This window comes from Pan troglodytes, chromosome 14 (assembly GCF_028858775.2).
Source record: "Pan troglodytes isolate AG18354 chromosome 14, NHGRI_mPanTro3-v2.0_pri, whole genome shotgun sequence".
Taxonomy (NCBI): domain Eukaryota; kingdom Metazoa; phylum Chordata; class Mammalia; order Primates; family Hominidae; genus Pan; species Pan troglodytes.
In genome coordinates, this window is record NC_072412.2 from 118634003 (window position 1) to 118646466 (window position 12464).

Consider the following 12464-nt stretch of genomic DNA (forward strand, 5'->3'; position numbering starts at 1 on the left):
GGTATGGAGGTTCCTCAAGAAATTGAAAAGAGCATTGTCGTTGGAGCCAGGAGTCCCCACTGTGGGCGGGTATCAGGGGAAAGAAGTGAGCGTGTTAAAGAGCTGCCCGCCCTCTGGAGCTCACCAGCCCACACATGGAATCGACCCCAGTGGCCGTTAGTGGATGGGCGCGTAAAGATGATGTGGGGCACACACAGTGGAGTGCTGCTGGGCCTTTGTTAAAAAGGAAAGCCCGTCATTCGAGACAACACGGATGAGCCTGGAGGACCGTGCTGAGCAAAATCAGCCACAGGCAAAGCCACGGCCTGCTGAGTAAAATCAGCTGCAGGCACAGAAAGGCAAAGCCACGGCCCCACGCGTGTGGGGTGTCAGAGACGCCGACAAGCACGGTGGCTACTGGGGGCTGGGGTGGGGAAGCCTGGGGAGATGCTGGCCGGAGGACACAGAGTTTCCGTTGTGCCAAATGAATGAAGTCTAGGGGTCTGTTCGTGGTGGGCCATGGACTATTCGTGGTGACTGACTGTGGTCTGTTCATGGTGGCCGTGGTTGTTCATGGTGGCCATGGTCAGTTTGTGGTGGCCGTGGCGTGTTTGTTGTGGCCATGGTTGGTTTGTGGTGGCCATGGTCTGTTTGTGGTGACCATGGTTGGTTCATGGTGGCTGTGGTTAGTCTGTGGTGGCCGTGGGCTGTTCGTGGTGGCTGTGGTTGGTTTGTGGTGGCCATGGTCAGTTCGCGGTGGCTGTGATCTGTTCAAGGTGGCCGTGGCCTGTTTGTGGTGACTGTGGTTAACGCTGTATTTGTACCTGAGGTTTGCTGGGAGTGGATGTTGGGTATTCTAACTGTAAAAGGAAATGGCAGCTGTGGGAGGTGACAGTCAGTCACCAGTGAGTTTGGTGGTGGCTATGGTTTCACAACGTGAACTATATCAAAACAGCACGTGTGTGCCTTAAATATATACAATTATTTTTCTCAATATAGCTGGAAAAAATAGCCAGAAGCTGTAAGCTCAGGAAGTGATGAGCCAGCCAAGGGCTCCGTTCACAACACCCTGCACAGTGAACAGAGCTGAGTAAATGGGGCTGCTTAGCGAAAATCATCGGACTCGAAGCTCCCTGATGGCTCCAACATCTTCCGTGACTCTGGGCAACTCCTGTGCAATGGGAGGCCGTGCCCTGCCATGTCCCTGCCTTCCTGCCCACAAGCCTGCCCTGTCCCAGCCACTGGGGTCTCACTCACCCATCAGCCTGGAAACAGACGCATGTGGGCACCCTCCCAGCCCCTCTGCGAGAGCCTCTCCATAGCCTCGCTGTTGAGCCCGTGGCAGTGAAGGTCCCAGGCGCTGGAGCAGACGGCGTGGGCTCAGTCCTGGCACTGCCCGCCCTGCAGTCCTGGGCTGCTCACAGCTGAGCCTGACCTTGAATTCCCCGTCTTTAAAACAAGGATGATAAGGCTTCATGCTCCCTAGGTCCTTGCGAGGACTCACTCAATGCACTGGAGCCAGGTGTGAGTAGGAAACCTGCCTTTCTGGCCTGATCCTCCCCCCAGGAGCACAGGGTGGTCCTCATCTGAACCCCGAGGGGGTCTCCCTGGCATGCACTTTCTCCCTGGACCCCCAGTCATTCCAGGTGCAGCTGCCAGTGCGACCCCTCCTGCGGACAGGAGGTCCGTGTGAGGGCTCAGCTGCCTCTGAACCGGAAAGGCGCTGGCAGGCAGTGGCTGGGAGAGCAGGCGCACCCTGGGCAGCCTCCAGGAGAGAAAGGGAGACGTGTGCATCTCAGTGGGGGCTGGCGGGAGACACTAAGGTGTTCAAGACCCTCGGGTCTGGGCCCTGTGGAAATGCTCCCTGAGGGTGCCACCAGCCCTGCCCACTCAGCAGTCACTTGAGAACGCCCCGAGCATCTGGCCCAGGAGGCTCGGCCCGGAGCCTCACATGTGCGGGGGTTTGGCTCAGCCCCCAAGGGCAGGCCCAGGTCTGTGGCAGGGTGTGGGGAGGCAGCGGAGCCATGGGTACTATGTAGCGGGTAGGGCTGTGACTGGAGGTGGCAAAGCCAGCAGCCAGCCCGGCCCTTGGGGGAGAGGGTGGCAGGGCCAGGGTCTCTGAACTCTGGAAGGACCTGCGTCCCTCATCCTGAAACCCGGCCTCCTGTGTCTCTCAGACAGTGGCTCTCAGTCACTTTGGTCTCTGGTCCCTCTGCCCCATGATTTTTTAAGTTGTTCTAGCTCAGAAGCCATTGCGTGTATGGTGTGACTACACCCCAGCCAGGGCATGAGTGCACACAGATCCAGGGTCCGTGCAGAGCCCGCCAGGCCCACCTGGCTGAAACTGCACTCAGGCCATTTTACTGATGTCAGGAAACGTTCATGAAAATGCAAGCTGGTGAGCAGGCAAGTGCCCCCCTTCATGACAGACCCTCCTGGTGCCCCTGGCTCAGACAGTGTGACCTTGAGAACAGCGGGGGTCTAACCCCTGACCCCAGCGTCCGTGTCACCTGGGAGCCTCACCTTGAGACCCCTGCATTGTGGTTCTGAAATCACTTGAGTGGGCCGTGGCCACCGTGAGGCAGAGAAAGAGGAAATACCTGCCAGAAGATCAAATTGCAATCCGTGTAATTTAAAGATCTCACTGGGCTGTGTTGGCGATTCTAGAGTGGGGCAGCACTGCATTCCATGAACTAGAATAAGAGCTCCAGTGAAACACGCAGTGCGGGGCCGGCTGTACGGACAGGGCTGAAGAAAGCAGAAACTGTGCAAACGCGGTTCGGCGGCCTCAGTCACTGTCCTTTGTAAGCTTGGAGAGTCGGCGGGAGAAACGTGACCGACTGGCCCCTTCAGGCGGCTCTGTGTCGTAAGGATCAGTTTCACATTAGGTGATTGCCGGACTTACGTCAAGCTTGAAGAAGCAGAAGATCCCTGCACACGCGTGTGGCCCAGACCAAGAGCTGTCACGTGACAAACTTTGTGCTTAAATGGGTTTTTAGTATGTGTATCTTTTCTTTTTTTTTTTTTTTTTTTTTTTTTTTTTAGAGATGGAGTCTCGCTCTGTCACCCAGGCTGGAGTGCAGTGGCACAATCTCAGCTCACAGCAACATCCACCTCCCAGGTTCAAAAGATTCTCCAGCCTCAGCCCCCTGAGTACCTGGGACTACAGGCACCTGCCACCATGCCCAGCTAATTTTTGTATCTTTAGTAGGGAGGGGGTTTCGCCATGTTGACCAGGCTGGTCTTGAACTCCTGACCTCAAGTGATTTGTCCACCTTGGCCTCCCAAAGTGTTGGCATTTATAGGCGTGAGCCACTGTGCCCGGCCAAGTAACGTGTATCTTTTTGGCAGTGTGAAGAATTTATTTAGTCTTGACTGTTTTAAAGCACCATAATGAATGTATAATTAAGTTATGATAAAGTCTTAATCCTTTGTTACAGGGGAACGGTAATGTTGTGAGTGGCTGTGTCTCAGCCCCTGGACTCCAGCAGTCACCCTCATAGGAGTCCCACCTCTGCGGGCAGCTCAGAGCCTCCATGTTTTTATATTTAATTCTCATGGTTAAATTCAGTGCCGTAACTCATGGAATTAAGTCTTTTTAAAATCTAAGCAAACTGTCTTTAAGACAGAAAAAGTTGGGTAATTCTTCATCTATTTGAAGTGATGCTCTCTGGATGGGCTGCATCCTAAGAATGTATCAAAAGTGGAAATTCTGACCACTGTTTTGATTGTCCTTTTACATATTAAACAAGTTGAGAACAAGAACAACAAAAAGAGGGACCTCCGTGACCACGCCGAGGAAGACAGAGCCTGGCCTGGTTGGAAGATTGGCCTCTCCTCTGTCTCCTGTTTTCTCCAAGGTCCGATAACAACTCAGTTTCCCTTGGAGTGTGGGGACTTCATTTTGATTTTCAGTCTGATCTGTTGGGGTCTAGGCAGGAGCTTGGTCCCAAACAACACACCCACGTGTGCTGAGGACAGGCTCCAGGGGATTCTTACGCCCGCCTGCATCAGAGAACCCAGGGCTTGTGGGCGAGGCAGCGTGGAGAGGGAGCGCAGCTCTGGAGACGGCCCCCAGGGCTTGCGGGCGGGCGGGCAGGCGGGCGGGCGAGGCAGCGTGGAGAGCGGAGAGCGAAGCTCTGGAGACGACCCCCAGAGGAGATTGGCCAAGTGCGGATGTACGAGTCCTCCCTGCCCGAGGCGCAAACTGTCTCACTCCAAAGGGCGTCCGGAGGGTTCTGCGGGGCGGCTGTGCACTGACACCTGCCCCCCACGTGGGAGTCCGCCGGCTCCTGGCCCTTGCCGGTTGGTGTTGCGGGTCTGAGATGACGCCCCCGCGGTAGGAGCGGGGTTTCCCTGATCACCGCTTCTTTTGACCATCTTTTCTGGCAGGGCCTTGTATTTTTAAAATGTGTAAAGGTTAAGCTTTCTGAGATCAGAAAAAGAATATTTAGTGAACCATGTGATTTAAGTCACTGTGTATGTGACATGAAATATTTATACCTAACCCACTAGCAAATGGCTCGTTAAACATATTTGAGATTTAATGTAAGTGAGAATTCTGCCAACCAAGTCAGGATAAACCTTAAACATCGGGAATGCAAAATCAAACAGATCCTTTAACACACATCACAAACAGAGGTGTGGACGCCCCTTTTGTCCCAATGGCAGGGACGGGGCACTGGCCCCCAGGGTGTCCTGTTTCTCCTCCCTGACCCACATGGTGTCAGGAGCTTGTCTGGAGGGGACGGGGATGCTGGCCTCCTGGGGTGTCCTTATCTGAAGGCTGTGGTTTCAAGCCTCCTCCTTACTGAATTTAGATTTTGTTCCGATTTTGTGGCCTGTGTTTCTTCTTACTGCCCTGCTCTGTGGCCCTGCTCTTCCTGGGTTTGGAGATCCTCAAGGATGGGCTTCGGGAAGGCCTCCGGCCGGATGATCTGGTGACGTAATCCCATCTGACGCTCAGCCTTGGACTTTGAAAAGGCACGACTGTCCTGTCTGATGGACAGGATGCAGAAGCCTTTGGGAATGGGCTTTTTGCCAGAATAAATAAAAGAAGACAATTGGCAAAAGATGGACTGTACCCCACGGCCCCAGGCTGCTGTGTGGAGAGACTTGTCCTCTCCTCTGCCCACGGTCACCAGTGAGCACCAGGAACGGGGTTTCCTGCTGCACCTGGGCCTCTTCCTGCTGCCAGGAGCTGCCTTGCTGCCTCCACCTGTGACAGTCCACCCCCCACATCCCCCCCGACCCCCACCGTGAGAGGATTTCCAGGGCCCACCCGCCTCCAGTCCCCGTTCTCTCTGCTGCTTTCGAGGTCACCCTGGGCTGGAAGGGGTGCCTGGGATGCTGCTCAGACGTCTTGGCCGTCCTCCCACCCCCCCACACCCCGCTCCTGGTTTTCAGGATGAAATTGTCCTCAAATAAAGCAAGCTTTTGAGTCAACTTGCAAGAGGAAGGAAGTTTGCTTCAGTCGTCTGGTTTTGTTGGAACAAAGAGATCTAAGGATAGACACATGGTCCCCCTCCCTGGACTGCCATTGCCAGGACCCTGTTTCTGTGAGGAAAACTCGGTGGTGGGGCCTCACCTGTGTATCAGGTGAGCCAAGGGCACGTCTGCCCTTCCCACGCTTGGGAAATCTCACCATGTCGTCCCCGTAGTGGCCAGAAGAGATTGGCCCTCCCAGGTGGGGCTGCTGTGGTCGGTGCTGGGGATGGGCAGGGGCAGGCCTGGCCACCCCCTCGTCTGCCCCACCTGCTGCCTCTGCCCACGTGGCAGGGGAATGGACGGGGCAGCCTCTGCCCGGCCTCAGATGTGAGGCCCTAACCCTCCCCTCTCAGACCTGCCTCTGAGCAATGGGGTCATCACTGGGGAGTTGGTTGGAGCAGGGCTCAGTGAGGGAGCTGGGCCTGGCCTGGCCTTGGGTGGCACAGACGGGTCAGGGGCCCACGACCTCCCAGACATCTGACAGCACAGAGCCCCACAGAGGCCATGCTCGCCTGCCTGCGTCTCCTCTGGGGACCTGTCTCCTGAACTGAGTGGCCACTATTGTTCCTCCGTGTGCTTCTTAGTCTTATGGCTGCAAAATTAAGTAGACTGGAACTTTTAAAGAAACTATGATCATAAGGGCAGATTTTCCCATCATTCTTGAGTGGGTTCAAAAAATCAAGAAGAATGAAAACTTACACACATAAATGGAAGAAACGCCCAGCGCCCTGAAAATCCCAGGGCCCCGCCTGCAGAAGGCCTCCATGAAGAACGGGAGAAGGCCAACACTCTGGTGTGGGTCAGAGAGCATCCACAGGCCTCTTCAGGTTCACAGAGTGGCCAGTGACCACTTCAGATGTAGCGATATTTTAGAGTTTGTTTGTATGAGGGCTTAGCTGTGTGCAGTTTCTGATCACACACAGGGGGAACCCTGCTTTTCAAACCCAAAATGAGGCATTTGATCTGAGGGACAATATTTAGAGTTTGTCCTGGCCCAGAGTCCAGAGGCACTGGGGGCTGCCAGCAGGTAGACACTGCAGTGCGGATGGTGGACAGGCGGTGTGGACGGTGGACAGGCGTTGTGGATGGTGGACACTGCAGTGCGGATGGTGGACAGGTGGTGTGGATGGTGGACAGGCGGTGTGGACGGTGGACAGGCAGTGTGGATGGTGGACAGGCGGTGTGGACGGTGGACACTGCAGTGTGGATGGTGGACAGGTGGTGTGGACGGTGGACAGGCGGTGTGGACGGTGGACAGGTGGTGTGGACGGTGGACACTGCGATGAGGACGGTGGACAGGTGGTGTGGACGGTGGACACTGTGATGCGGACGGTGGACAGGTGGTGTGGACGGTGGACACTGTGATGCGGACGGTGGACAGGCGATGTGGACGGTGGACACTGCAGTGTGGATGGTGGACAGGTGGTGTGGACAGTGGACAGGCAGTGTGGACGGTGGACAGGCAGTGTGGACGGTGGACAGGCAGTGTGGATGGTGGACACCACAGTGCGGATGGTGGACAGGCGGTGTGGACGGTGGACAGGTGGTGTGGACGGTGGACAGGTGGTGTGGACGGTGGACACTGCAGTGCAGATGGTGGACAGGTGGTGTGGATGGTGGACAGGCAGTGTGGATGGTGGACACTGCAGTGCGGATGGTGGACAGGTGGTGTGGATGGTGGACATGCGGGGTGGATGGTGGACACTGCGATGAGGACAGTGGACAGGTGGTGTGGACGGTGGACAGGCAGTGTGGACGGTGGACAGGTGGTGTGGATGGTGGACAGGCAGTGTGGATGGTGGACACTGCAGTGCGGATGGTGGACAGGTGGTGTGGATGGTGGACAGGCGGTGTGGACGGTGGACAGGCGGGGTGGATGGTGGACACTGCGATGAGGACGGTGGACACTGCGATGAGGACAGTGGACAGGTGGTGTGGACGGTGGACAGGCAGTGTGGACGGTGGACAGGTGGTGTGGACGGTGGACAGGCGGTGTGGACGATGGACAGGCGGTGTGGATGGTGGACAGGCGGGGTGGACGGTGGACAGGCGGTGTGGACGGTGGACAGGCGGGGTGGATGGTGGACACTGCAGTGTGGATGGTGGACAGGTGGTGTGGACGGTGGACAGGCAGTGTGGACGGTGGACACTGTGATGCGGACGGTGGACAGGCGGTGTGGACAGTGGACACTGTGATGCGGACAGTGCCCCCACGGTCTGTGAGGCAGGCAGTGGATTGAGGACAGTGCCTCCTGGTTTCCTCTCAGGTTACAGTCACTCCTGGTGAGAGAGAAAAACTTACCGTAAAATCTGAACATCCAACTGCGCAGTCTAGGCTGCCGTCGGCTGCACCAGACACACATTCCAGAGAGGTGTGCACCAGTGGAAGTCACCTTGCCAGGAGCATGAGATAGTATTTCATGCTTTACTGATTGACTGTTTCTGTCTTTCTCCCACAAAAGAAGCCATCGCCGAGACGTGGTTGCGTACTGGGAATGGGTCTGTGCCCTGAGCTCGCCCTGCAAGGCTCTGCGGAAGGGCCTTGACATCTGCTTGGCTCTGGCAGGTCCCGTGACACCGTGGCCCTGCTGCTTCCCCCCCAACACCAGGGTTGTCTCTGGCTCGGAGGCAAAGCCGTCCCATAGCTGGCAGGGCCACAGCCAGCACGGCCCAGGAGGGGCCCCTTTGTGTTCCACTGTGTCCCGTGTTTACACTTGTTTGTCTGCAAGACTGGAAGAGCAAGATTTAAGTCTGATGCCAGGTAGATATTATCTTGCAGCCTCCGCTGGGAATTTCCAGGTACAAACACCTCTGTCCCATATCTTCAGGCTGTTAGTGGCCTGGGTCCTCAGGTGTGGAAAAATTGAGCGTTTAAGCCATTCTCAGGTCATCAGCATGAGTCCTGCATCTTTTAGAGAGAAATTGTGTGGATGTTCAAGACTGCAAATGTGGCTATATGATGAGAGCGTTGGCCAGAAATCATGTCTGCTCCGTGGTCAGTGGTCAGTGTCCCCCAGGCACAGTGGCCTGGCAGCCGCTCTGTGGCAGAGACCACCAGCCTGTCAGTCCGTACAGCTTTCCCTGGAGGGTCTTGCTGGCCCCATGCTCCCGGCTGGTGCTGGCTCCATGCTCCTAGCTGGTGCTGACCCCATGCTCCTAGCTGGTGCTAACCCTATGCTCCGAGCTGATGCTGGCCCCATGCTCCTGGCTGGTGCTGGCCCCATGCTCCTAGCTGGTGCTAACCCTATGCTCCCAGCTGATGCTGGCCCTGTGCTCCTGGCTGGTGCTGGCCCCGTGCTCCTGGCTGGTGCTGGCCCCGTGCTCCTGGCTGGTGCTAACCCTATGCTCCCGGCTGGTGCTGGCCCCGTGCTCCTGGCTGGTGCTGGCCCCATGCTCCTAGCTGGTGCTGACCCCATGCTCCGAGCTGATGCTGGCCTAGTGCTCCCAGCTGGTGCTGGCCCCATGCTCCCCCCGTGCTCCCAGCCAGTGCTGGCCTGGTGGCTGCAGGTGCTGCAGTGCGTCCAGAGCCATCTGGAACCTGCTGGGTGGGGGGATGGGTGTGGGGGTCGACCCTGCTGTTGCCATCTTGCCTCATTTGTGTCCGTCTAATGGCGAGGCCAGGGTTGTGGCACAGACCCCCGAGGGTCCTGTGTGTGTGGAGGCAGAGGCCCATTCCGTGGCCAGGTTTTCCTCCTGGGCCACAAGTTACTGCACCTGCAACAGGTGGGGGGCAGGGGTCGCCTGAACATTTTCCCTAATGTGGGTGGGACTCAGACCAAAGCGTATTTATCCGAGGAGCCAGGACCAAGCCCTTTCCCACTGCTCCCCTGCCTCCCCTCTGCCCAGGTCTCTCTCTTTGTCCCTCCCTCTCTCTGTCTCTCAGTCCCTCTCTCTGAACCTCTTATACCACACTTTCAAAATTGATGGTGAATCACTCAACACACAGTTTTGTGCGCTGAGAAACAAAGGCCTCCACGTATTGGAAACTGAAAAGCCTTTTTCCAGCCACGTGACGCCGCTCCCGTAGGTGCCTGTGGATGTGCCAGCTCCGTGTGGGATCGGGTGGGCGCTTGCAGGGTGAGGCAGCTTCCTGGGACTGACACGTGCCGTCTGCTCTTTCCGTGCAGATGAAATCATGCACCAGGACATCGTCCCGCTCTGTGCTGCCGACATCCAGGACCAGCTAAAGAAGCGCTTTGCTTACCTGTCCGGTGAGTTCCAGAAGCCGGGATGGGGTGGAGAGGGAGGGGTCTGGGGCCGGGTGTGGGCCGAGCAGCCCCCGTGGCCTGGCCCGGGCTGGAGCTGAGAAGGGTCATGCGAGGGGCTGCGTATTCACTGCCTTGGGTCTGACCTGTGACCTGGCTCTCCCCATCTCTGTGAAGTGGGCAGCTCCATGCCAGTTGGCACATGGCCACTGGGAGGAGGTGGGTGGAGGAGGGTCAGGGTCCCCAGGGGGATGTGGCCTGGGCACCCCTGACAGCAGCCTCCAGGGACAGATGGAGTGGTGTGTGGGTGGCCCAGCCCATGGGCCTCAGTGAACCCCAGTTCCTGCTGCATCTGGGCACCTCCCAGGCCACGCCTCTGTCCACCGTGGCCTCCAGCCCTGCGTCTGGCACACCTGTGGAGGTGGTGCCTGCAGTCATGGGGACATAATGAGGCTCCTAGCACCCCTGTGTGGGTACAGCAAGGGCACCTGCAGTGGCCCCGAGCTGTGCAGATGCTGTTCTTATGTGAACAAATCTGCCCAACAGGACCCGTCAGAAAAAAAACCATGCACATGTGTGCCCACCCTGGGCCATCAGGGTGCCCCGATGCCGAGGAGGGTGCCCCGATGCTGAGGAGGGTGCCCCGATACCGAGGACGCGGTGCTCTTGGGAGCTCAGCCTCTGCCCCTCTGCATTCCCGTCAGCATCCCGGCCCCCAATCCATGGCTGGCACGGTGGGGCCTCCATCCCGCACCTGCACCTACAGAGCCAGCCCGCACCCCAGGCCGGGCCTTGGGGTCTGAGGGAGGCTGACTGGGAGGTGCAGCTGGTGAGTTTTATGAGACCAAAATTGAAGAGGCAGCCAGCAACATGATGGCCAGAGGAGAAGTGCTGTGCAGTGACTCGGTCCCTGCCTCCCATGGCCAAGTGGCCCAGGAGGAGGAAGGAGAGAAAGCAGGGGGTCTCTGGAGAACTGAAAACTCCCAGAGGACAAGGGCTCCAATCCCCCTGTGTCGGGGACCAGGCGTGGTGATGGCTCAGGAGAGGCGCCGTGGTTTCTGCCGGTTCCTCCTGCGTCCCCAGCCTCTCCCTGCCCCTTTCACGACCCCAAAGAGGCTCACAGCTTTGCCACCAGGAGGGCCCCGACCTGGGCCTCCAGCCTTGACCTTCCTCCAGTTGCCAGGCAGTGCCCCCACCCCAGCGGTGCCTGGGAGGGCAGAGTCCCAGGACGGCCCCAGCCACCCACCTTTTCTCAATCGTTCCTCAGACGCCAGCCCAGGAGCTCTGGGGGGGGATTTTGCAGATGAATTTAAGGCCCCAAATCAGCTAACTTTAAGATCTTCCTTGGTGGGCTTGACCCACTCAGCTAAGCCCTTAGAAGAGATGGGGCTCTTCCTGGCATGAGGGATCCCAGGTGCAAGAAGGATTTGACACAAGGGGGTTCTCTGTGTGGCCCCGAAGGAGGCAGAGGCCGCCTGACCAGGACAAGAGCCGCCCCACGGGCAGCCGCCAGGAACCCGGGGCCTCAACACTGTAGCTGGGGGCAGAGCTCTGCCAAGCCCCTGGGGGAGCTGGAGAGACTGGGCTCAGAATCACAGCCTGGCAACCCCTCCATGTGGGCCCAGAGACCCTGAGCAGAGACCCGCAAGCTGATAAGTGCCTGAGCGTCAATGGTCTTGGGAACCACACCAAAGCCTCCGTCGGCTCCTCTCCCTCCTGGAATATAAGCTGGAGTCCCCTGTGGTACTGCTGCCCCCGCGTCGTATGCTGCCCCCGTGTCGTATCCTGCCCACCCCCTGGAGGCAGGCTGCCTCCCCATCCCCCTGCCTCCCGCCAACCTCGGGGCCTTTGCACAGCCGGCAGTCTCCATGCAGCGAATTTCTTCCGCGGGGCTCGTGGCTGGCCCGGCCCCTCAGGCCCTGGCTCAGAGGCATGCCCTCGTACGTGCCCTCTCCCTCCTCGCCTGCGCTCTGCTCCGCCCCCTTCGTTACACCACCTCACGTCCTCCCGTGTGTGGCGTGGGTCCCTCCTGAGGGCTGGGCTTGTTCACAGCTGCCTCCCGGCTTCTAGAGGTGCACCCAGCCTCAGAGCCATGTACTGAGGGCTCAGCCACGGGCCCATCTGGGGTGGGACCCTGGCACACCACGCTGTTCTCAGGATCCAGGTCGTAGCAGCAGTACCATGTCTGAGACGGATCAGTGTCGGCTGGCGCTTCTCCTGCAGATGTGCGCGGATTTGGATAAAGCCTGTGGCAGCCTCGGGTGTGTGCGTTTCCAATCGCCCCGTCCCCTCCTCACCGCGTCCAGCACTGCTGTGTCCTGAGGCTGCGCCTGCACTCCGGGTTCCTGCCATGAAGCCCCCTTTTGTGTCCTCATGACAAAGGCCATGCACTGGGGGACCGAAACAACTGGGGCTCGTCTCTCAGGTTCCGTGGGGCTGTGCCCCTTCCGGAGGCTCCTCCTGCTTTGGGGACGCAGGTGTTCCTTGGTGTCCCTTGGCATCTTCATGCAGCCGCCTCACCTGTACGTCGGTGTCTCCTCTTCTGCCTCAAAGCCCCTCTGCCTTTCTCCCAGGACACCCATCACGAGATTTAGGGCCCACCGTATAATCCATTATGGTCTCACCCTGAAAACTTTGTTACCTCTGCTGCAAAGACTTCTCCAAACAAAGTCACGTTTACAGGCTCCTGGGACAGGGAGTGGACGTGCCTTTCAGGGGCCGCCTTGGACTCAGGGTAAATCTGGCTCAGAGATTTGCTGTCTTGACAGCTGCCCTCAAGGGGGCTCCCCTCCC

The 12464-nt window shown here is 58.2% G+C and overlaps 1 protein-coding gene across 34 annotated transcripts in view; it reads left to right on the forward strand.

The window, feature by feature from the left end:
• The window catches only part of MCF2L (MCF.2 cell line derived transforming sequence like), a 214763-nt gene that overhangs the window by 120475 nt on the left and 81824 nt on the right, over nucleotides 1-12464 (forward strand). For 33 of the 34 annotated variants that reach the window (XR_008538918.2, XM_054665592.2, XM_024348381.3 and 30 more), the window contains one exon: nucleotides 9594-9677. Coding sequence is in view for 33 of the 34 variants with exons in the window: in XM_054665592.2 (XP_054521567.2) it covers nucleotides 9594-9677 (84 nt within the window). In the remaining variant the exon portion in view is untranslated. Of the gene's footprint in view, nucleotides 1-7574; nucleotides 8228-9593; nucleotides 9678-12464 lie in introns of those variants that run through there. The other variant, XM_054665601.2, reaches the window with a different exon arrangement.